Source organism: Balaenoptera acutorostrata, chromosome 11, assembly GCF_949987535.1.
Source record: "Balaenoptera acutorostrata chromosome 11, mBalAcu1.1, whole genome shotgun sequence".
NCBI lineage: Eukaryota > Metazoa > Chordata > Mammalia > Artiodactyla > Balaenopteridae > Balaenoptera > Balaenoptera acutorostrata.
The window spans coordinates 53,556,469-53,582,141 of NC_080074.1; the positions used below are offsets into that span (position 1 = coordinate 53,556,469).

At 34.8% G+C, this 25,673-nt stretch overlaps 1 protein-coding gene and 1 non-coding gene across 3 annotated transcripts in view; one reads left to right on the forward strand and one right to left on the reverse strand.

Annotated features, from left to right (window-relative positions):
• Positions 1-362: 362 nt before the first annotated feature.
• Positions 363-25,673, reverse strand: part of TBK1 (TANK binding kinase 1) — a 40,449-nt gene continuing 15,138 nt past the window's right edge. For both annotated transcript variants that reach the window (XM_057557079.1, XM_007179745.3), the window contains exons 6-21: positions 23,111-23,271; positions 20,292-20,402; positions 16,722-16,901; positions 14,927-15,123; positions 14,002-14,060; positions 13,517-13,608; positions 11,923-12,024; positions 11,015-11,093; positions 8,660-8,781; positions 8,485-8,561; positions 7,846-7,885; positions 7,248-7,349; positions 7,023-7,119; positions 6,517-6,623; positions 6,218-6,289; positions 363-2,608 (exon numbers count right to left, since the gene is read on the reverse strand). In XM_057557079.1, coding sequence (XP_057413062.1) covers positions 2,557-2,608; positions 6,218-6,289; positions 6,517-6,623; positions 7,023-7,119; positions 7,248-7,349; positions 7,846-7,885; positions 8,485-8,561; positions 8,660-8,781; positions 11,015-11,093; positions 11,923-12,024; positions 13,517-13,608; positions 14,002-14,060; positions 14,927-15,123; positions 16,722-16,901; positions 20,292-20,402; positions 23,111-23,271 — 1,650 coding nt within the window. In that variant the 3' untranslated portion in view covers positions 363-2,556. The remainder of the gene's footprint in view (positions 2,609-6,217; positions 6,290-6,516; positions 6,624-7,022; positions 7,120-7,247; positions 7,350-7,845; positions 7,886-8,484; positions 8,562-8,659; positions 8,782-11,014; positions 11,094-11,922; positions 12,025-13,516; positions 13,609-14,001; positions 14,061-14,926; positions 15,124-16,721; positions 16,902-20,291; positions 20,403-23,110; positions 23,272-25,673) is intronic.
• Positions 10,117-10,189, forward strand: TRNAE-UUC (transfer RNA glutamic acid (anticodon UUC)). Its single transcript has one exon. It is a non-coding gene; the product is annotated as a tRNA-Glu (tRNA).

Sequence of the window (25,673 nt, forward strand, 5' to 3'; positions counted from 1 at the left end):
TGGGAGTGTAAATTGATGCAGCCACTTTGGAAAACTAAAAACAGAACTAAAAGTAGAACTACCATATGACCCAGCAACCCACTCCTGGGTATATATCTGAAAAAAAACGAAAACACTAATTTGAAAAGATACATGCACCCCAATGCTCAAACCAGCATTATTTACAATTGCCAAGACACAGAAGCAACCTAAGTGTCAACTGACAGATGAATGGATAAAGAAGATATGGTATATATATATAATGGAATAGTACTCGACCATAAAAAAAACACGAAATTTTACCATTTGCAACAATGTGGATGGACTTAGAGGGTATCATGTTAACTGAAAGAAGTCAGACAGAGAAAGACAAATACAGTATGACATCACTTTTATGTGGAATCTAAAAAATACAACAAATTAGTAAATACAGTAAAAAAGAAACAGACTTACAGAAAGAATAAACTAGTGGTTACCAGTGGGGAAAGGGAAGCAGGGAGGGGCAAGATAGGGGTGGGGGATTAAGAGGTATAAACTACTATGTATAAAATAAGCTACAAGGATATATTGTATAATACAAGGAATATACAATATTTTATAACAACTGTAAATGGAGTATAACCTTTAAAAATTGTGAATCACTATATTGTACACTTGTAACATATAATATTTTGCATCAACTTTATATCAATTAAAAAAGAAGAGACAGTATCAAAAAAAATGAGTTAAATCCATTAACTCTTCTACTTGTTACATATAATATTTTTAATCCCTGTCTTTTGGAAATATATCCCAATATTGAAAAAAAAAAAGCTAGTAAACTAGAGATGCAACTTATTTTAAAGCTAATTTCACTTACATAGTAACTCTGAAAATTTGGTTAGCAGACCAATGTCACCATGTATTTACTGACATAAGGTGTTTTGAATGAGGATGCATTCTTGAGGGTAAAATATTGAAAGCAAGAGTGCTTGATTTACATGTTGCTGTAATGGGGAATACAACAGTTAGTCTTAATTAATACTAGTGTGGAACAGAACTGTTCTTACCAGTATAACTTACACATATACAATCCCCACAGCAAGCGTTTGTTTACTGGTGTTCTTTTCTAGAGGTGCTTAAATAAAAATGAAATCTGCAAATATATTAACTGATCACATAATTTAAGTAAAATTTTACCTAGTGTTCAGTGATATAAACATTTAAACTACACAATTAGACACTGATGTCAGATGGTCAAATAGAAAATTAAAATTAAAAGGGATTAAATACCCCCTTGCCCCATACACTCTCAGACTAAACAGTTTTTGACAGGGGATAACTGTATTTATAAAAGTAATGTCATTGACCCATACATTTATTTTTATAATGTATACATGTGACACTTAAAATTCCCTACTACAATGATGCATCAATTTGAGATTTCAAATAACATCCTAATCCGTTTTCAGTTTTCCAATGTTCATGACAGCCAAATTTATTTACTACTTAGGACATGATCTCTTTATGATATACAGGTTGTACATGATCATACTTCAGTCATCTAAGAAGTCAGAAAGCAAAACTAAAACCAAATCCTTCTTGGGCAAAATAATTTCTCACTGAGCACAATCCTTTAGTCTAGAACTCTGTGTACATTTTTCAAAGAGAAGGCTCCTTTTGGATTTGTATAGCATACATTTATGAATTTATGAAAGAACTTCTACGAAACTTGGAATCAGTGGGTTTATAAGAGTCACAAAATTGCCCCTCGTGTAATTTCTGAGGATAATTTACCATTACCACCCATATTATTTTTCAAAAGATAACTTTTGTTTCTCAAACTGCTGTACACAGAAAAATACAAACTCTTCACATTACAATTGAGAAATTTATTGATACTTCTTCATGAAGTAGTAAGCAGAATTAAAGTAAAGAAGAAATATACAGCTTAAAACAGTTGAAATGATCCTAAAATTTTTATGACAGTTATACATTTATGGCCAAAATAAAAATGAACAGTTTTTAATAATTAAATCACTTAAAAAATTTTGCTCAATAATTTACCTGAAATTAAACAGATACAAGGATAACTGGGATAATGCCACTTTATCCTTCTCAAAAAAACTGTGATCCTAGTAAAACAGTGGTTCGGTTCTGCTCCCCACTCACAAAAGCTACCTCTCCATTCTATCACTTATAAACGTGTTAACAATCAACCTTTACTGATTTGTAAGGACACCAATTTTGGTTCCACTTAAAAATGTTTCCAGTAGGCAGTCAGAGATATATGACTTAGCTGGCCTTACTCAGAAGAGTCGAGGATCAGTAAGTATCTCAACGTATCGGTCATGGCTTTCTTCTCAGTGCTCACTGAGGTCAAATGTCCTCATATAATTATAAATGTTAAAAAGTAAAATTACATCTTAGCAGCCAAAAATTTATATATTTTTATGTATTTACAGTATTGTACATATTTACATGACCACATCAAATAGTGAAATGTAGAAACAAGAGACCACCTACAGAAGCATTCGTTTAATGCCCCAACATTATTTTCTTGTGCAAACTGAAACTTGCCTCAAACTTCTTATAAAGCTATAGACAGTCAACATTGCGAAGGCCACCATCCATGGTTAAAGAGCCAAACCTAAAACACAAAAGAAAAAAGGCAATCTCAAAAGATTCATTTATTTGGCCTCCAACATTTTAAAGAAGAATATAAAATACTTTTCAGATGAATAAACTATTATTTTTAAAGGGTTAACCAACTATAATTTGCTCTATTTCTTACTGAAACACAGTGCCACTATCATAAATATGTGAAAAAATACAACTCAGTGGCTTGGGAAGACTTCTTAAGAGAAAATGGGGGAGTAATGTAATCTAGAAAGTGTTAGAAAGAGCTGGATAATTTATTTTGGTGGGGTGGGATTTATAAGCAAAGATGTGGAGTTGGGAGTCAGGGACAGTAAGGAATGGAATCTTGCTAAAACAGAATGTTACTTGGAGGAATAGTGGAAAATAAAGTTGGGTGATTAGGCTGGGGCCAGACTATTATATTCTTTTAATTCAAGTATGAATTTAGACTTGACTTTTTAGGTAACAGGAATTTAGAAATTTTTGAGCCAAGGGAGTGGTATGATTAGATCAGTATTTGGGAATATTACTTTGGCTGTAAAACCCATGACAGATGGGAAGAGCTGGTTAGGGAAACAGGTAGTAGATTATTATCATGGCTCACAAGGTAGGGGGAAAGGAGATCTAAATGAGGTTGATGAGGGGGAACACAGACACGTTTGAAGGAAGATTACCAAACTTGATGAAAGGGAGTAAAGAAGAGTGAGTGTCTAAAATAATTTATGGGGACTTCCCTGCTGGCACAGTGGTTAAGAATCTGTCTGCCAACGCAGGGGTTTGATCCCTGGTCTGGGAAGATCCCACATGCCGCAGAGCAACTAAGCCCATGCGCCACAACTACTGAGCTTGCGCTCTAAAGCCCGCGAGCCACAACTACAGAGCCCGCATGCCTAGAGCCTGTGCTCTGCAACAAGAGAAGCCACGGCAATGAGAAGCCCGTGCACCGCAACGAAGAGTAGCCCCCACTCGCTGCAACTAGAGAAAGCCCATGCAGCAATGAAGACCCAATGCAGCCAAAAATAAATAAATAAAATAAATAAATTCATTAAAAAAATAAATAATAAAATAAAATAATTTATGTTCATGGTAGGAGGAGAAAGGGGAAGAAGATGAGGAAATTACAGGGGAGACTGAGTTGGGAAGGATGATGTTAAGTGATTTTAGATACAAAAAAATCTGAAGTGATAGATATCCATATGGAGACAGTGTACAAGACCTGGCTTCTATTACTAGTTCTGGCACAAATCCTTAAGTGGTCATTTAACATTTAAGTTATGATTCTGCCATGTCTGATTACCCATGTATTGTCAAGCCTGCAAGTAAAACAAGACTTACTGGACATGCTTTGGGAAGTGGGGATTTTATTCCACAAAACATGTGATTCAATATAAAATTTTGTTAAAACATATTTTAATAGTCTTTTCTACTTGCTAATCTTTAACCTTTCAGAATAAATTTAGGATTTAGCTAAAGTTGTGAAGAAACTATAAGTTGCATAAATTTATAAAAAGTTATAAAGAGTTAGATAATTACTATGTAGATACTATAAACCAATAGGAAACCAATAGAAAACCAATAGGAAAAAGACTTTAAAACCTAATAGGCAATTCACAGAAAAAAAAATTGAATAAACATATAAAAAGATGTTTGACATCACTATTAACCAAAGATATCCAAATTAAAACAAGATGTTGGTTTCTACTAAACAAACTGGCAAACATCTAAAAAACTGATAACATTCAGTGTTGACAATGGGACTGTAACAAGCCTTTTAGAGAACAAACTAACAACGCCTATCAAAATTCAAATGTGCAGGGTCTTCCCTGGTGGCGCAGTGGTTAAGAATCCGCCTGCCAATGCAGGGAACACGGGTTTGAGCCCTGGTCCGGGAAGATCCCACATGCTGCAGAGCAACTAAGTCCGTACACCACAACTACTGAGCCTGCATGCCACAACTACTGAGCCTGCATGCCACAACTACTGAAGCCCACGTGCCTAGAGCCCGTGCTCCAAAGAGAAGCCACCGCAATAAGAAGGCTGCGCACCACAATGAAGAGTAGCCCCCACCCACTGAAACTAGAGAAAGCCCACGCGCAGCAACAAAGACCCAATGCAGCCATAAATAAATAAATAAATAAATAAATCTATATATAAAAAAAAATTCAAATGTGCATACCCTTTGACCCAACAACTCCACATCTAGAAACATCAAGAAGTCAACCTTTCAAAAATTCTTACACAAGCACATGAAGGTATATATACAAGTGTGTTCACTGAAGCATGTTTTGTAATTGTGAAAAATCAGAAACAACTTAAATGCCCAACAAATAGGGATGCACCAAATAGATATGGTAGATCCATACACTAGGATATCAGGCGGCTGTTGAAAATGAGAAAAATAGAGCTATATGTATGGATATGAAAAAGTACCCTTGATATACAGCCTTAAGTGAAAAAAGTAAGACTAAACCAGTATGAACAGAATGATTCCATTCTTATAAAACACACATGCACAACAAACTATTAATAGTGATTACTTCTGTGGGAGTGGGGAGGTATGAGAAAGGGGAGGTGGGGTCTTTTATTTCAATTTTTACAATTATATATTGTTTAAACATTTTTTTACCAATTCATTAAATTCATTTTAAAAAATCGATAATGCTATAGAAGCGTCTGGTAACTTTCTGCATGTAGCTCAAATATCATGTGATTTCCTGACATTTAATCTTTCCAAGCCTTATGAACATGTTTGGTCTTTTATTTGAGAGAACAGGGCTAGTGGGGAGATAGGAGGCTGGGTTCCAGCTCCAGCTCATCTTTTCAGGTATGAATGTCAACACCTGTGGAACATGGACACAGACTATCCGCTGTGCCCTGGAATGCAAGGCTGGAATGCACGCTTAGTGAGGCCATGTAGCCTGAAAGTGCCCTTCAAGGGCACAAAACACCACATAAACGTGAAATCCTTGCATTCATATCTTGCGGGTGAGAGGACCTGTGGAGAAGCACCTAAGGGCTGGAAAGAGAAGGGTTCTATTCATGAGCCAAACAGGACTTAACTTCTCTGAGGAACCCGGACAAGGAAACAGCCACCAAAGTGGCTTTATTGGCTCTGTACATTTTCCAACTCTCTTTCTCCTTGATCTGTTAGGATTCTGGAGATAAGCAGACACTCAGCTCCTCAAAGAACTCCATGAACAGATGGCGCTCACGTGCAAGGAGGGGTTCAGAGGGCTCTGTGAGTTACACAGCACTGATCAGAGTGCTGGCACCTCCTAAGCAACTCTGAATCCAGAACTGAACATGATAATTCTAATGAGAAAACGTTTTGAAAAATGTGCAAAAGATTTTCGTTTTCACAGACTGATTCAAAGAATTCTATTAACCAGTGCTTCTATAAAATGGAATCAATCACAGTTGACTTGTCTTTATCAAAACAACCCCAAACACATTAAAAGGCACCATGAAATTCAAAAAACCTAAGGGTTCTGACTTAATATTCCTTTCCCACTGCTTAACCTATTGATACAGGAAGACAGACAGATACAAGTATAGATGTATGTTTATGTACTCAATTGCATATATAATCACAGGGCAGAATGATCTTTGTATTACTCACCTTTCTAAAATATGATTATTTTCAGCAAGTTCTTTAACTACCCCTTCCATTTCTTCCTTTAATTTCTTCATACTATATTCAAAATAAAGATAAAAGTACCTGTGCTCAAAAAAAGTATGCAAGTGTTTTACAGTTATATTTATAGTATGTTTAGTTCTCTAGATTGATCTAAGTCATTAAATAATATTAGCAAATGTATTCATAACAAATATACAACATTTCAAAATAAAAGAGCAAGATCACAAAATGAAATAAAAACAAATGGAAACACTACAGTTACCAAATAATAAATTTCTTACCCAAGAGTCATTTCTACTAATGTGTTAGAACATGGATAAATTGGGGTCATGGTATGTTTGATTCCACTGGAGGCTGCAAACATTTTCTGTGGCAAAGTTTCTTGTAACTAGAACATCAAAAACAAACAAACAAAAAAACCATATCAATCACAGGACAGAATACTTACTACAGATCTTAGATCAAATGTTACAGGTTTTAATAAGCCCTTTATAGCTTTAAGTTTTAATTTCAAAACCATCAATGATATAATACTTAAAACTCTTTAAGAAAAACTTTGCATATAGATGATTTTAAAAAATGGTCTATCAGATGTTTTTCACTGTAAAACATCTTAAAACTTGGCTCAAAATACATACCACAAGTGGGCAAGCAGAGCTGAATATAGGCATATTATACCCTATTTCTCTCTTCTCAAACATTATCAGATATAAACTTAGAAGAATTTTATTTTAATTTTTCCTAGTAGGAAAAAGCCTTTTTTTTCTAGATAATTTTGAAGCTATACCTCATTAGTATAGTCTTGATACTTGGATACTTCTTCTTCAATATCAAAACACTGATTAGTTAGGGATAATAACTGTTTCCTAAGATGAAGCATCTTTCTGAAAACCAAAAAGAACCAATTAATAAGCAGTCTAATGAAATATTATTTTTACTTAAAATATATAATATACATTAAATTATATATTGTGCAGACAACCACTAATCACCCCCCAAAAAGTTTACTTACCTCATCCATTCTTCTGACTTATCCAAAAAAGCCTCGTACTTTTTAACACATTCATCTGTAAAGTGGGTCATAGCTTTTGTTGCATGATAATACAGTTTTTGCCTGTAATTTAGAAATAATCAGAGGCTTAAACCAATGTCACTGTTTCTATTTCCAATATTAAAGAATTTTCAAATATACGAAATTTATTTCCTGTAATGACTGTTGTGGGTTTAGAATATTTACGGTAGAAAGCCTAAGGTTTCTAAGACAGACATTATAGCAGCAAGAGGAGAAAAAGAAGGTTGATAGTGGAGAATGGTCAAAAACTATTTATCGAATGAGGTTAAGGTTAAGGAGGTGGTTAAGTCTGCCCTTGCCTATGTTCTCCATTATCTGTCCTTCTGCAATCAGAGCACAGGAGGCAGAAGACTGCCCCCTTATTCTCCCGTCTCAGTAACCTCTCAACCAGGGGCCAGATGAGTGGGCCTCAAATATGTGCACATACAGTAACAATTCTATAAAGCCAAGATTAAAATGTATTTTTTATTATGATTAATTCCAACTTTAAGCAGAAACATAACCAAAAATAATTATTAAACATAATCTGGACACTTACTTATCAAATTTGTGGATTTGTTCTTCATTATAAGCTAGTCCTAAAAATAAGAATATGTATTACTCTTGTAAATGCAGTATCATAAAATCACATGCAATTTTTTTTTGAGATTATTACTTCATAAAGGCTAAGAGTTTAAAGCAGATGTCACAAACTTCTGACCCATGGGTAGATACTGCCCACAAATGCTTTTATTTGGTCTGTACAGTGCTAATGTTAAAAAAAAAAATTAACTGCCAACATTTAAAAATCAGGATATTTCTAATAAAGTCTATTTCTAGCTTCTCTTGAGGTCTAAGAACATTGGAAAAACAATCAGGTGAATCTGAGTAGTGGCTCTCCCCTTCACACGGGGGTGGGGTCCTCCTCTCTAGTCCCCTTCAGTTTCCACGGGCCAATCTCATTCCTTTCCGTTACGTGTGTGGCCTCTAGAGGTTTCAGAGTTCTGATCCCTGATTTGAAATACTCAAAAGGTTGGTTTTAAGGATAATTTTTAATACCTTCAACCTCTTCCCTGACAGAACCAAGTCTCTGAAATAAATAACTTATGTAGTCACCCTTACAAATATACCAAATTAATTCAACCGAATTACAACTAGTAGGGCTGACTCAGATTAACAAATGGAAAATTTTACTTACTACGTTCTGCTTTGTCTTTTTTGAACTGATAGTAAATCTCTGTGATGCAATTTAACAGGACTTGTAGCTTTTCTACACTATTTAAGAAAGAAAAATCCAAATAAATTAATTGAGTCAATGCGAAAAAGGACATTTAATAATAAGAGCAGAAACTGCCAATGCAGTTATAACCTACTGTCTATCTTTTGGATGAGTGCCTTCTTGATGGGTCCATGTATCTGCCAGCAATCCACCTGGAGATAATTTGCTTTCAATATCCTGAAGACTGGTTTCGATTGTCCCCTGAGAACTGGAAAGCTAAATAAAACCAATGGGTTCAGATCCAGATTACCAAAAATCAGAAATGATCATCACAATGCCAATGGAGCCTAAAGTTTGAATAACATTTCTTTTGTAGATTACTTCAGTTCAAAGTCAGAATAATTATTTTTATCTTTAATTGCAAGGACAGTTTCTTAGGTTATATTCCACCAAGAGTACAATATGATAATAAAACATGAGTATTAATATATTTTATAGGGCTTCCCTGGTGGCACAGTGGTTAAGAATCCGCCTGCCAATGCAGGGGACACGGGTTCATGCCCTGGTCTGGGAAGATCCCACATGCTGCAGAGCAACTAAGCCCGTGCGCCACAACTACCAAGCCTGAGCTCTAGAGCCCATGAGCCATAACTACTGAGCCTGCATGCCATAACTACTGAAGCCCGCGCACCTAGAGCCTGGGCTCTGCAACAAGAGAAGCCACCGCAATGAGAAGCCCGTGCACTGCAGTGAAGAGTGGCCCCCGCTTGCTGCAACTAGAGGAAGCCTGCACACAGCAACGAAGACCCAACACAGACAAAAATAAATTAATTTTTAAAAATCTTAGATAAAATATATTTTATAAAACATTGCTTACATCTAATACTCTTTTTTAAAAAACATAGAAAATACTTTTAATCATTCAATTAAGCTTGTTTCTTTATCTACAAAATATGGTTAGTACTCTATCTCATGAAAATCAAAGAGGAGAATTATTAGCATAGTCCTAAGTATAAATGTAGATATGCAAAATTGTTCTCTTTGTTTAGAGCTAAAAAGAAAAGTACCTCCTCTTAAAAACAAAAAATGAAACCTCATCTAAGATCCTGTTCATTTTAAGCTTAGTAAATTTATCACTTATCTACCACAGAACTGAGAGCATCTTTAGAAGTTTTGAAGAAAGGATAAAAGTTGGACTTAAAGGATGAATATGTTTGAATATTTTAAGTGTCCTGATACTATTGTTTTTCAAATTAAGTTTTAAGTGGTGGTTTATGCTGCTACTAGCAACAAACAAGCGTGCCCGTGTTAGCACTGGCATTATATATAATTCTTAAAGCCTTGCTAATTTGAAAGACAAAATGGTATCTTACTGTTATACTACGCAATTTTCTATTACTCTTGGGGTTGAACTTTTTTTTCCAAGAGTTTCACTTAGATCTATTCATTTTTAAATCATTTCTAAATGTTCTCTATTTACTGCAGATTTAATGTTTTCCTTATGCATTTGTATGAATTATTTTCATATATATAAAAAAACTCTTTATCTAATTTTCTCAATCTATTTGTTTTTTAACATTATTTTTTTTAACATATAGAGATCTTGGGAATTCCCTGGTGGTCCAGTGGTTAGGACTCCGCACTTTCACTGCCGAGGGCCCAGGTTCAATCCCTGGCTGGGGAACTCAGATCCTACAAGCTGCATGGTGCGGCCAAAAAGGAAAAAAAAAAAGAAAAAACTAAAACAAACCAAAAAACATATAGAGATCTTAAATTCTTTCTTTATTTAATATTTTTTTTAAAAATTTATTTTATTTATTTATTTTTGGCTGCGTTGGATCTTCGTTGCTGCGCGCGGGCTTTCTCTAGTTGCGGCGAGCGGGGGCTAATCTTCATTGCAGTATGTGGACTTCTCATTGTGGTGGAGCACGGGCTCTAGGCGCACGGGCTTCAGTAGCTGTGGCACGCAGGCTCAGCAGTTGTGGCTGGCGGGCTCTAGAGCACAGGCTCAGTAGTTGTGGTGCACGGGCTTAGTTGTTTCACAGCATGTGGGATCTTCTTGGACCAGGGCTCAAACCCTTGTCCCCTGCATTGGCAGGTGGATTCTTAACCACTGTCACCAAGGAAGCCCCTTAAATTCTTATATAGTCAAATACATATCTTGCTTTTCATGCTTTATGTCTTCTTTAACATTAACGTTAAAAATGTGTTACCTTATACTTCTAAAATATGGAAAATATTTTATGGACAAAGTTATTTTTTACAGCATTACATAAAAGTGTGAGAAGTAGCAAGCCACCTGAAGGACCAACATTAAGGGGGTAAGAAGTAAAATTATTAATAAATCAATTGGCTGTGATATCATGTTGTGTTCCTTAAGTTGGGAAAAGGCTGTTCTTTCTCTGGAGATCTTTAGGTACATCATGTTTCTAGGAAAGTTCAGATCTAATCTTGCCAGCAAAGGAATAGATTATGAGCCCACAATTGTCAAAATTTTGTAAATACTCACTCTCAACAGTTTGGTGTGTATGTCTGAAATTTCACCTAACTCTGCTGCTTCTAGGTTGATCTTCATCAACTTTTCATATCTGTACGAAAAACAAGTACAGAAAAATTAAATGAGCATAAAATTTTAAATGAGCATAGATTTTAAAAGATGTTTTATAAATTATATGAGTTTTTATTATCATAACCATTTAAGAATAGAATATTGAATGCAAAGCCTATAAGCAACAGATCTCAAGAAAACTTGATGTCTCTGTAAAGAAGGAATTTTATATATTTCTGCTTATAAATTTGCAGATTAAGAGATAAACTATAAAAGACAACTTTATTTCAGTCTTATGTCAGGATAGTAGTCGAAATACTAGATTTCGGAAATAATGGAGGTCTAGAGTATATACTAGTTGCACTTATTATACTTCCTGTGCAGTACAAACAGTATAGCCTCGGAACAGGGCAGTTTAAAATATCATTCTGTTTCAAAAGGCATTCTCAGGAGTAAGATTAATAAGGAAGAGTAAACTAGAAGTAATCCCCAAATTCTAAAAATACTACCCAAATAGGGTTCTAGAATACCTCTTCCTACTTCCTTTGATCACAGGTTTTATATTTTCCTATGCAGAGTTGTCTGCTTTGCAAGGTAAAAAAAATGAGATGTTTCTATTTCAGATTCCTTTTCCTTTTCAAAGGGAAGGAGAAAATGCCACCAAAGAGATGGTACTCATTTCTTACTGAAATGACTGAATATTTTTGCCCTTATGAGGAAATGACTTAATCTAAGGTTGTCCCTTAATAGAAAGACTTGCAGAGCATGCTATATCATGCCAAGGATAACTAAACAAACTAAACAAACTAAACAGAAATGGAAAATCGTTGACATTTTAACCACTATTAGTAAGGAAGTAGTCTACTTACACTTTCACAGTCTTTTCAATGTTTCTGATGCAGAAATCTAATGTGATCACAACTTCTGTCTTTTTGTGAACAGTTTCATTATAATCATCTTTAACTAATTCTCTAAAAAATAATAATATTCCCATTAGTTTATCTGAAGAATTATTTGTTTTCTCTTGCCTTTCACTAATTACACTGCTGTACTACTTTCTGTTCAGACAAACTTCTTAACAGTCTTGATACATTATGAAAGCCAATTCACTTTTTACTACTGAAAGCATCTCTGTGACGCTTTATACCTATCCAGGGGACAAACCATTAACACTTATCAGGTTAACAGTTTAGAAATCTAAGGCATTAAAATTATATTAAGGAATAAAAACTAATCTACAATCACACAAATAAGCTGAACAGCATTACATTTTATACCACCAGAATTAATTTTTACTGCTCATAGTAGACTATTGTCTGATTTATACTTAAGCAGGATGACATAGTATATAATATAACTGAAGACCTTCTGATCTATATCAAGGGCCAACAAACTAAGGCCTGATGCCTGTTTCTGCTAAGAAAGGTATTTACATTTTTAAAGGCTGTAAAAACAAAATGAAAACAGAGAACTTGCAGTCCACAAAGTCTAAAATATTTACTAACTGAAAAAGTTTGCCAACAGTGGTCTACATGAAAAACTATTTTCTCATGACTTATTGAACTAAAAGCTAATAAGTAAAAGAAACAAAAGCTTCATGGAGCAGCGACTGGAGTAGATAGCGGCAGCAAGAGAAAACAAGAGCTGTTAGTAACAATGCTATGAAAATAAATGGAGTCAACACTTAGGTTTTTCCAAAAACCATTTAGTAAAAATAAAAAGGCTTCTTAAGAGAAAGAGAAAAGCATAGGCTTACAAACGGGATATGTGAACACATAAAAAAAAAATTATAAGCATAAATTTATGGGTTTAACATAAAGGTGACAGGGAAAAAAAAAGAGCCTTATACTTTTTTCTTCTTGGAAGCAGCAGCAGAAGAACAAGAATGATGAAATGCTTCATATGTTTTTTCGAGAATGGAAGGACAGGTGTGAGGTGGGTATACATAAACTGTCACAAGCATTAAAGCCTAAGGGCACTGTTGAGTCCATTATTATGTGTGTATAAAATTGAAACACTTCAAATGATGTTATATAGAACTAGAGGCACTATTCTTAAGAGACCATTCATTCTCCACTTCTATCAGATGGAAAGATGACATATCATATATTCATCCACAAAACGTTTCTTAGGGTCACGCGGCCATGGCAGTGAAAGTGCCAAGTACTAACCACTGGACCACCAGGGAAATCCTATATTTTTCTATTTTTTTTTTCTTAATTTTAAAATTCAGATACTATTTGTCCTATCTGTCTCATAAGGTTTTTGTAGGAATCAAATGAAAAAAAAAAAACAGCTGCTAAACGTTTTGTAAACTAAGTGTGAAACAAATGTATTATAATAAAAATCATACACATGACCCTACCTAGTCTGAAGAGGTAAAGCATCAATGATGGGATGATTACCAGTTATTTAATGAGGCCTATGTGAAGATCAATTTTCAAATTTCAATCCATTACTTACATCAACCATCGTATCCCCTTTCGCATTAATTCCTGATAAAGCAGCAAGGTACTGGCAATTCTACAGGCATAACACACAACTCCTGTTACTGCCTAATGAAGAAATACAAAGTGTCAATATTTGGTGCTGTGGTACAGGGTAAGAAAAACTTTCACATAAAAATTTTCAAGCTTTTGTGTTTTTATCATTAAAAACACAGTAAGCTACTAATTTCCAAAAGCTAAGGACAGATATAACTGCAATAAATATTTTATCCTTAACATAATAATGGTAAACATGCACTGTCTCAATGGAGAAAATTTTCCTATGAGTTCAAGAAAGGATACAAAGAAGAAAGAACACAAAAATGTGTCATGGGTAACAATCTAAATGAATAATTTCCTAAATTATATAGGTGTATATAAAGATACACTTTTTATTGCTTCCATTATTGATAAGATAATTTTAATTCAGATGTTTATATAGTCATTTAATTAAATACTAACCTTAGCCATGCTGGCATCCCCATCTAAATCATAACGTGGATGTACTTTAGGGAGGGAAACTGAAATATGACATAATTAAAATCAGAAATAAAAAATTATGAATTATTTCATCCTTCATACATCAACCTCCAAATTAAACATTAACCTCTAAATTACCTCTAAATTAAATGTTAGTGGTAAAACTCTTTAATGTTCTTTTCCTGGTTAAAGAAAACCACTTGAACAAAATGCTCATTCCTTAACAAATTTCCTGCACTATTTCTAAGGAGTTTCATTTCTTTTTCTTAAATATATTCCAACATAACAAGCTCAATGCTTTTCTTTAAATCTAAATCAAATCCTAAGATCTAAACAGAAATATAAAAATCCAGGTAATTTTTTTTCACCACTAGAATTAATAATTTAAAAGATTCCAAAATGCAGATCTAATTTTTCTTAAACTTCAAAGCCTGAAAAAGTGTCCTATTCACCCTGGAAACAATAAATATTTGCTGAGATTTATGATACAAAAGGTTATTTTGAGTAAAATACTAAAAGCAGAGAGCTACAGTAAAACATACATGACAAACTATTTTACCATTTTATAAACAAAATATTTAACGTCATATTTTGTTGCATACAGGGTTTTAAATTTTACTACTATTCTCAATTAACTTACAAAATTTTAATATTTATAAAAGTTCTACATTAATGTCATCATCAGTCGACTTTATGAAGATGACAATCATTTTTATAGTGTTTTGTTGTTTTTTTTCTTTTGGCCGTGCCGCATGGCTTGTGGGATCTTAGTTCCCTGACCAGGGATTGAACCGGGGCCCTCAGCAGTGAGAGTGTGGAATCCTACCCACTGTACCGCCACGGAATTCTCAGGGTTTTTTTTTTTTTTAAATGGCTAGTAAGAACAGTAAGAAAAATCCCAACTTACTTTTCTCATATATCAATCCTATCGTACTCAGAGGTTCCCGGCTTACTACAAAGATGGGATTTTCCTCAGTAGTTTTAGGGAAATGCTGTGCCAGTCTTCCAGGTTCTAGCACTAAACGTCGTCCTTCATATATAAGTTCTTGATTTGAAGAAATAATTTTGGTTTGTTTATACACCAGTTCATGGAATACAGTAGCACTGTGTGAGAAAAATCCAAAAGGACAACATAATGGGGATAAAAAAAGAGGTAAAAAAATTTTTTTTAACGAGGGCCACAACATTTATTTCTCAGTGATACTTTAGATCATGACCAGTCCACAGAAATGCTGCTTTGTCGATGCGGATAGTATAAAGTCTATTAAATTGAAAATTCCACATAATCTGCCTATACAGCAATCAATTCTAAAATATTTTTATGTTTGATACCTATATTGGATATGTACAATACACAGGATTGTTGTGAGGACTAATGATTTAAATATATAAAGAAATGAGAACAATACTTACAACATGACTATGTAATGTTTGTTAAATGAATTAATAAAATCAGGCATTTTCAAAATGATGTTTTGGGGAAAAAGGCAGATTCTCCCTAAACAGATTCATGAAATCAAATAAATGTTCCAGCAGCAATGTTGTGATTCCAAACAAAAAAAAAGCCACTTTCAAAAAGCCTCTGCTGTGATTTTTGGCTCAGGCTTGCGTGGGCTTTTTATGTTCACGCACACTCTTAAGATGAAATAGTGGCCAACACCTAACTATGGTACATATCTATTCAGGCTATTAAGCACCAAAATAAAGATGAATAATATATTTTAACCTAAATGTTATATGAATATTATTTTATTCATTATATTTACATTATATTTAATGTTTATATTATGTTAGATATAGATTAGACAAAAATGTCTAAAATATTACTCCATCTAATTGCTTTTATTCCTTAATAAATTACCAGTGAAAGTCTCTTTTTGAGTTTTATGAGGCATCAAAACTGCTGAGACTTGTCAAACAGCAATTAAGGCATATAGAAAGGATGTAATGTTTTTTTCCCTTTCATTTTAAAAAACATTTTTTTGAGATCTTTGTAGGTTCATGTGCAGTTGAAAGAAATTATATGGAGAGACACTATATACCCTTTACTCAGTTTCCCCCAATGGTAACATCTTGCATAAGTATAGTACAATATTACAATCAGGATCTTGACACTGGTATAACCCACCTATCTTATTCAGATTTCCGTAGTTCCACATGTAAGGATGTGTGTGATTTAGTTATGTAGTTATCACATGGGTAGATTTTTATCACACGGGTGTAATGTGTTTTTTTAAGATAAAACAAATGGTTATTTCCCTAGTACTCAATAAGGGCTTTATGCCACATATGCAAACAATAACTACACTAACTATCTTTAGGACTTACACTTTAATATTTTTTAAGTGACAGGACAATATTCTTAATAAAACCTGGCCCATTTATTAGTAAATGCTATGTGTAGTTATGTGATTATGTAATTTGAGAGAAAGCACAGAAAGGAAAATAGTCTTGTAAAACTTGCAATGTAAGAACAAGCTAATTTACCTGTAAATTTTAGAAAATTAGAAAACTAATCCTTTTACTCCAAAGATAAGTGAAAAGGAATTTACTCAGCACTCAAAACGTTTTCTAAGCAGAAAGTGGGTACCTCTGGTGAAGCTGGGGCATCTTTTCTATTTCCTCTCCTGATTTATGAAGATACGTAATAATTATATAACAAGACATTACAGTACAGGAAAAAAATATAAAGAGGTACTTACGTATTATAGCTATGAATATAAACTTTATGAGCTGTCATTTGTTGTAGTGAAAAAACATGAATTATCATCCGGTGAAGTATATCACTTGTTTCTGCAAAAAACTGGTCAAAACCCCAACACTTTTCCTGATCTGCCTCAAGGATGTTTGCAAGAACAGGGGTAAGTAGAACTTGAAGACCCCTAAAATAGTATTGAAAAAAGTTACATGAAGAGTGAATGTGTTATATTTTGTCTAGGTACAAAATCATAATATTTACCAACAAATCAAAGGAACTATTATTAGATTAGATTAATTTAAAATTGTAAAAAATCTGCCAACTTTTCAGAAAGCCAGGTAACCTTGATTTAATATTGCCTGTCAATGAACCAGGGGTTATGGTATTTTTATGTTAGCTTTTACAGATTATTTTCTTTGATTCTCTCCTTCCCAAGTTTCCTCACTTTTCCAAACATATTCTAACATTGTATATACATGCTATCCAGGTGAGATAAGTTGATTGGAACCCTGTGGTCATGAGGATAAGATAATGGTTTAATTTCAGGGTCATTAACGTCCTTTTAATACATCACTCCAATATGTAATTTTTTATGTTGAATTCATATGCCTTTTGTAGTACACTTCTTTAGGAAGGAAAATTACTATAATCATTTAGCAATCAATGAATGCCAATTCAACTAGGAATAATCTTTGACTAATAAACGTAAACATTAAAAAAAAAAAGAATGGAAGGACCTTTATTCTTTCCCATGCTTTCACTGAATTTTAAAATATGCTTAAATACACTCAATTATGGAATTTCAAGTAGTCTTAAAAATATATTTTTGACTACACGACAGACACTGGAATAATTCCTTGCCTGTTAACAGTTTTTAAGGTATGCAGTGGACATTAAAATTTTTGCCTAGGGCTTCCCTGGTGGCGCAGTGGTTGAGAATCTGCCTGCCAATGCAGGGGACATGGGTTCGAGCCCTGGTCTGGGAAGATCCCACATGCCGCGGAGCAACTAGGCCCGTGAGCCACAACTACTGAGCCTGCGCGTCTGGAGCCTGTGCTCCGCAACAAGAGAGGCCGCGACAGTGAAAGGCCCACGCACTGCGATGAAGAGTGGCCCCCACTCGCCACAACTAGAGAAAGCCCTAGCACAGAAACGAAGACCCAACACAGCCATAAATAAGTAAATAAATAAATTAAAAAAAAAAAAGTTTTGCCTAACAAGTATCTGTTCTCCCTCATTTTGTAAGAGAATCCACACCTCTCTACTCTCTAACTCTACTCCCTGTGCATAGATGGGCATGACAGTCAGGTTTGGTGATTATGATTAGCCAGAAGTGGCCAGGTGGTAGCATGTAAGTTGTTAAATAAGAATCAACCCAGAAATCTTTGCTAAACTATCGGGAAAGAAAGTCTGTCTTTCCACTGAGCTTCCAAAGCTGTGAGAATGTGAATCTGGCAATGCCAGCAGCCATCTTGTGGCTGCCAGGAAAGAGCCTGGCTGAAAGTTAACAGAAATCAGAGAAAAGCAGAACTGAATGATTTGAAGAGACCAAGTCTTGATGACAGTCTGAATCTGAGGATTCCACTGGGCTCTGAGTTACATACACATGTGAACTTTGAATTATAATGTCAATCTATTTTTCACTTAAATCCTGTTTCACTTACATGAACTGAGTTAGGTTTTTCTCATTGGCTATCCAGTCTTGACTAATTAATACATATGAGAAAGAGGATGGTTATCTTTTTTCTGTGGTTGTTACATTTTTGGTAGTTGTTTTTATTGCTGATTGGTAGTACTTAAGGTCCTTACTATTTAAAAAAATCATATAATATACTTTCTGATACCTGAGCAATTTTTATCAAAAAATTTATAACTTGGTGTGCTAAAGAATAATTAGATAAATAAGGCCTGTTACCCTCCTGAAATATGCAATATACAGTTCAGATTGTCACATTATTGAGTCTGAGTGTCAGCAATATAGTTATTAAACAGCAGGTGCTCATTTCCTGACCCCTTTAAATGTTATCAGTTTTGCCTGAGATCTCCAAAATGAGTATTTTCCAAATCAAAATTTAACACAGATCACTATTATAATATTAAATTTCTGCTCTCCAGTAAAGTGACCTTCTCTTGGTAATTCTAGCTGCATGACATAATTTTATTTTGGAGACTTTTCTTTAAGTAACACACAAAAATGAAACTGTCAGGGTAGTGGTTTTCAAAAATGATTTCAGCACTGGAACTACCGGTTTAAATGAGTTTTCACAGAAATATATAAAATGATAGGACATATTTTATTAGCTTGTGATATATATATAGTTTAAATAAATATTTTGAATAAATATATTTATTTACTTATATGCTGAAAGTAATACAAAGAGCACCCACAGATTATAAAAGGCATTAAGCCAGTAAATCATAACCTATGTGTGTTCACTTGTGGATTATACAATTCCTACACTCAGGAAAAACAGAATTCAGTAATTACAAATTCTAAATATTGATGAGTGCCTTGGCTTTATTTCTAGAGTAAAATCTAAAATAATTTACTCTCAAATTAACACAACTTTGTAAATCAAATATACTTCAAAAAAAAAAGATATAGCAACAGAAAAAAAAAATTTACTCTCTACTTTTAATTTCTTTTACCTTAAATCTCTCTTTGTGATAACAGAATTCATATATAGTTTGAGTTCTGGCTGCCATAATAAGACCTATATGAACATTTGAAATGCTGGAAAAAGTAGTAGAAAACTGTTATTTCTTTCTTTTTTTAAAATTTAATTAATCAATTAATTAAATTTATGGCTACGTTGGGTCTTTGTTGCTGCACGCGGGCTTTATCTAACTGCGGCTAGTGGGGGCTACTCTTCGTTGCAGTGCATGGGCTTCTCTTCGCGGTGGCTTCTCTTGTTGCGGAGCATGGGCTCTAGGTGCGCAGGATTCAGTAGTTGTTGCACACGGTCTCAGCAGTTGTGGCTCGCGGGCTCTAGAGCACAGGCTCAGTAGTTGTGGCGCATGGGCTTAGTTGCTCTGCAGCACGTGGCATCTTCCCAGACCAGGGCTCAAACCCATGTCCCCTGCATTGGCAGGTGGATTCTTAACCACTGTGCCACTAGGGAAGTCCCGAAAACTTATTTCTCACCTTTTGAACAATATGATTACTTTTTGAAAATGAGGATAATATCAAACTTCTTGAGTGTTTTTTAGAACTCTAGTTATTCCTATCTGCGTCACTATCTGTGCTATGTCATTATGAAGGTCAGCACAAGAGATACCAAGGTCCTTAGCTGGATCCCCACATAGCACACAATTCCAAGACCAGTAATTAGCAATCTCAAAAATGTATGTATGCTCTATGTCCTAAAAGAGATCTGGCAAAATTATTTACATAGACCCAAATCGATCTTTATATTGCCAAAGACGAAAATCACGAATCAAGGCATATGGTTTAATAACATCTACTGAAACATTAAACAAAACAAAACAAAACTACACTTAAGTATCTGTGACTTTAGTCAACAAAGATTCCAAACACCAAAGTGCAAAAGAGAACTGGGTACACTATACTTACCGAGAAAGACTACAAGAAACAGGCATGTCTCCACTCCAGTCAATTGGTCCATTTTCTGCTTTCTGTACTCCAGATATTGCACCAGAAGGCTTTCCAGTAATTATTTTATACCTTGGGGGAATAAAAGCAGATTAAAATAAGCAGTTTGTTACTGCATAGCCTATCAATGGGCTTTGCAAAAATATTTCCTCAGTTGCACCTACAATTATCTACTAGACGAAACTTTGTGATTGATGTTCACAGGATCCATAAAACAATCAAAATACTTTGAATCTGACTGACTGAAGTAGAATAGTGGCTGTACGATTATTTTACTTATGCCATAATTAATTTTCATTTGGGCTCTCACAGTGCCATAAAACAGCATCTTGATGTTCACAACAAAAATATTAATTTTTCCATCTGAAAAAATTGAGCAAACACAAAAAAAGTTATGTTACAGAATGTCTCTAGACCATAAAAAAAAGCATCTAATCCCTCTTACCCATATTATCCAAAGGCACAGTCAACTGGACCATGAAATTACTGGAGAATGAACTATAGCTTTCTTTAAAAAAAAAAAAAAAAGATAAAACTACACATAGCACAGTAACAGAAAATTTTTGCATATTGAAAACATATATACACATATAGGAATAGATGTGTGTACCAAAATTAAAAGTCAAACTTAATCTGCTTCTCGAGGAAGGTGACAAAAATAAAGATGAGTTAAAGAAAGAGACGGATGGGGAAGCGAGAGAATACTAATAATGACGGAGGCAAGGCAGCCTTTCAGGTGTCAGCACTTTCCAAAACAAAACCTTAAAGTAGTAGAGAAAAACGAGGTTCATGCCTTCCAGATGAAAATGTAGATGAAAATGTAAATCATAACACAGCAGAATCTTACATAAGTTTATAAATATTATTTCTGGCATAATTTTTTTGGTTTGTTTAATGTCTACATAAATGTGCTCTGAGCCAATTAATATATTCTTTAAAACAGCAGAAGAAACCAGTACAACTGATTTGGACCGCTTGCTGCTTCTTCAGTAGAGGCAGCCAGGATTTCTGCCTTAAGAGATTTTTCAGAGAAGAAGGAAATTAATGTGAAAAATAAGTTGCATTCACGTGAGAACCATCTGATTGTGGAGAAATAAGCAGAGATATGTGAGATTAACGCAAGAAAAGAGAAGTGAACAGAATGAATGGCAGAATTCTTAATTAAGGTACCGCTTATAAATTCTTGAAAAAACTTAACTAATTTTGTTGAGATCCATACACAAATACATTTATTAACATGTAAATGAGATGCTGAGGGATCAACATGGCTATAATGTGAGATGAATACATCACTCAATAGTAAAGTAAAACAGTCATTATTACTTCTTTAAGTGCTTCTGAACATTCATTAGCATCAGTATCCATAAAAAGTTGAGTTTCTGTGCAAATAAAGAAAAAAATTCTTCTAATGGTATTATCTGCCCACATGGTGGTCAGATAAAATCGTCAGGTATTCCTAGTTGCTTACAAGTCATATTTCCTTTATTAGGGAGCATCACACTTTTATTTAATCTATTTTTAGGGCAGCAAGACATGCTGATACTGCTTTAAAACACCTATGACAATAAAAACATGATTAACTGTTGGGCACACTTTATGTTTAATGAGGAAAAACAGAAATTGACTCTTAGCCTTCATTAATGAAAGATTTTATAAAAAGGACACTGATGTAAAGCAGTCTCAAGATGATGCTATACCAAAATCATCAGTACAGTAATGGATAGCTTCTTCCCATGAATTTGTACACTGTCCTTGCTGGAAAACATTTAGATATCCAGGTTTTAGCAAAAGTCTTCGTTACCAGTTGAACTGGTTTACTTCCGCAAACAAACAAAAGAGAAAATATGCTTCTCCTAATTTTCTGAGACAAGATTAGATAAAAGATTGTATTTTTACAGTTGTGATTATTACTTTATCATGTTTGCTTGTAAAGGGCAGGGTCAAACATATAAAGTTCTGAGAGAAATGTTAAGATCTAAAAGAATGGTTGAACATGTTAGGCTGTCAAATGAGTTACTTCACTAAACCAAACAATCATAACCTCATAGTTTTATGTGTACATAGGTTGGCTGTTTCTCATGAGGCAAGGTCATTCACTAATTTCTTTTAAAATAAAAAGAAGTGTGGCCAATGTATGGATGAATTTTATAATAGATTTCACATCTAAAAATCCATCCTTCTTTTCTTCCATTATTTGGTTTACAGTAGTGACTTTGTACACAGTAATTATTTCCTAATAATTATGGCAGCACATAAATGTATAATGTACTAGTAAAATGCATTCAGGCTTTGGACTGAAACTGCAACACGAAAAAAATGTAATATTACATTAAACGTTATTTTTCAAATGGTTAAAGAATCAGGTCAGTTCAGGGTAAGAACCGTATTTCTTTTTGATCCAGTAATGGTTCTAGTACTCCACAGAAGTTCTATTTTTTTTTTTTTTTTTGGTTACAGGCTTATCAGAAAAAGCCTGATAAGCACACAGAGAAATATACAGTGCATTGAAATAAACTCCAGAAAGCAGTATATTTTTAATATGCATCAAAGACTGGATGCCATTTATGCTTTGTACATAAGATAGTTAAACATGGTATGAAACAGTATGCCTATACACTTTGATAAGGCTGCATTCTTATTAAAAAACCAAATAGCTTAAAATATCAGAAATGATGGCTAGATCAATTTTCAGTAGCGTACCCCTCTAACATGATGAAACAAAATAAGACAGAGATACATTTAAAAAATTATCTCTAATTTTAGATGGAGAAACCACTTACATCACTTCCTTATTCCTACGTGGCCCTTCAAACGGTCTAAATGGCAGTGATCCAGTAGCTGCATGGTAAAATGTTACCCCAATGCTCCAAAGATCAACAGTCGCTCCATATTTCTTCTGATGATCTTTTCTCAGCACTGCTCTCTCATACATATCAGGATGCTTTAAAAAGAAAAGAAAAAGCTACTAACTTGTGTTCTATGATAATACATTACACAAAAATGGGTATCAATAATGCCTGGAAATTCTATTATATTTTCCTAATTATTTCACTTTCCCAATCTGAAGAGACTATTTCACATCTTGCCCGTTCTCCTCAAACCTCCAACACCATCTCCTTCAACTCTCAATTTTCATGACCTCACTTCATAATTCAATGAGGAAATGGAAGAAATCAGAGATCAACTCTCCCTTATGCCTGTTACCAAATACCAACCTACCTGAATCTGTGTCCAGAGCTAAGCCGACTTTCCAGTTATAATGGAACTGCTCCTATCAAAGGCTAACTTTTCCATCTGTGTTGTGGGGCCCATCATATCATCTCACCAATTCCACAAGTCAATTCCTGTAACTACCACTTTTATTTTATGCATCAATTTCCCCCCTTCGAATGGATCATTCCTTTCAGCTTACACACATGCTTTAATATCTCCCATTAAAAATAAAAAAACCCTAAATAGACCTTACCTCCTCTTGTAGCTATCACCCAAATCTCTGCTTCCCTCCATAGCAAAACTCAAAATAGCTGTCTACACTTCCAACTGCCTTATTTCCTCATCTCCCGTTCAAGCCTATGGCATTAAATATTACCTATATCCTTTAACTCCCCAAACTACCTCTTGTCCTGGGCTCTGGATTCATATATGCTACTGTTTTCTTGAATGTCTAAAAGGTAGCTTAAATTTAAGGTATCCAAAATAGACCCTTGGTCTTCCGACTCAAACCTGTTTCCTTCTAATCTTTATCCTTTAAGTAAATGGTACCATCATCTACCCAGTCGCTCATACCCAAAACATATCAGGCAGCCTCGACTCCTCTCCCTCATCTCTCACATGCAATCCATCTGAGCAAGTCATATGGGCTCTGAGATGAAAATTTAATTTTCTAGAATTAATTCAGAGGACTAGCCTGACTAGGTACACTGGGGGATACAGCAACTGAGACAAGTAGTTGGTCTGATGTTAAACACATGTCCTTAAGCACAGAAGACACTATGATACAGTTGTGGAGAACAGGTGGAACTTATAGAGCATGGCTTAGGAGCTTACAGATCCAGACAGAGATTGTGATGGACATTAAGCTCTGCAGAGGACAACCAGAGGTCATACATGCTTAGCCTCGTGACATTTGTCTTTACGTTAGTTACGTGCTGGAACTTTAAGATTTTTCGAAGATAAAGCTACAAGAGTGTACTCTCGACCAAAGTAGAGTCATCTCCCAAATGATGCCAAATGAAAACAATGCCTTACGACATTGTGGTATTTGGCAGTGACCCAAGGGACTGGGAACCCATGCAGATAACACTGCTGGGAGGGTGTTTCTAAATGATGCAGTTTATGAATCTGACTCTCAAAGGGTCACAAGCCCTGGATTATTATTTTTTTGGGGGATGGGTGGGACTCTTTTGGGAAATACATTTTAATGAGAAATCAGAAGAGGTGATAAGCACGAAGAGCTTAAAGTGAGTGTCCCAACATGCCTACCAGATACACGGGGTCTGAGTGGTCTTGCTGGTTCTGTGGCAGAGCACCTAAAGCAACTACTGTCCAAAGAAGCGCTGGCCAGACCTTTGACCCAGCAGCCAGTACTTAGTGTATCAAGGTGCTGTGAAGAGGCCAAGAGTACCTGGACATGCCTGATATCTTCTGGAACATGAGGCCGCCAACCTGGGAAGAGGAGATACAGCGATTCTAGAAGGAGACAAAGGGGGACCTCCTCAAACGGTGCAATAATACACTGCCTAATTGGTACAGCTGGAAGGCCTTCCCTGGGCAGTGACGGACTGATCGTGGCCTGACACATGCTGGTCTGACGTATCTGTGCCCAATGGCTCTCCCTCAAATGTGCTACTTGTACTTGTGTAGGGATCAGTATTACTGAGCCTGGGCGTCTGCATCTGAGATAGGAGCATAAGGACAAACCTACTGCAAGTTCTCAGATATTATTAAGATAGCCATCATATTAAAAATGGCAGAAGAAAATATGCTGGTGTTTCCTTTGGTCTTTAACACACAAAAAGGAGAAGATTCAGCATCTGGTCTGGGAATTCCAAAATGAGAAAAGTTTTCATTTAAATACATAAATATTTCTAGATTGCTGAGCTTCAGGCCATTATGTGTCTCATTTTATAACTGTGGTGTACTGTATTAGAAAACAGGGCTGGGCATAATCTGAAATAGGAAAAATAGATCAGAGTAAAATTTTAGCCAAGAGAACAGCATGGACTTGGAGTAAATTTATTTAATAATTTAAATAATGTTTAAATGTTTTGTTCTTTCCATTTTAAAAGTCTGTTAGAGGCAAAAGCTAACCTGTGGTCCTAGGAGAATATGTGAAAGACTGAC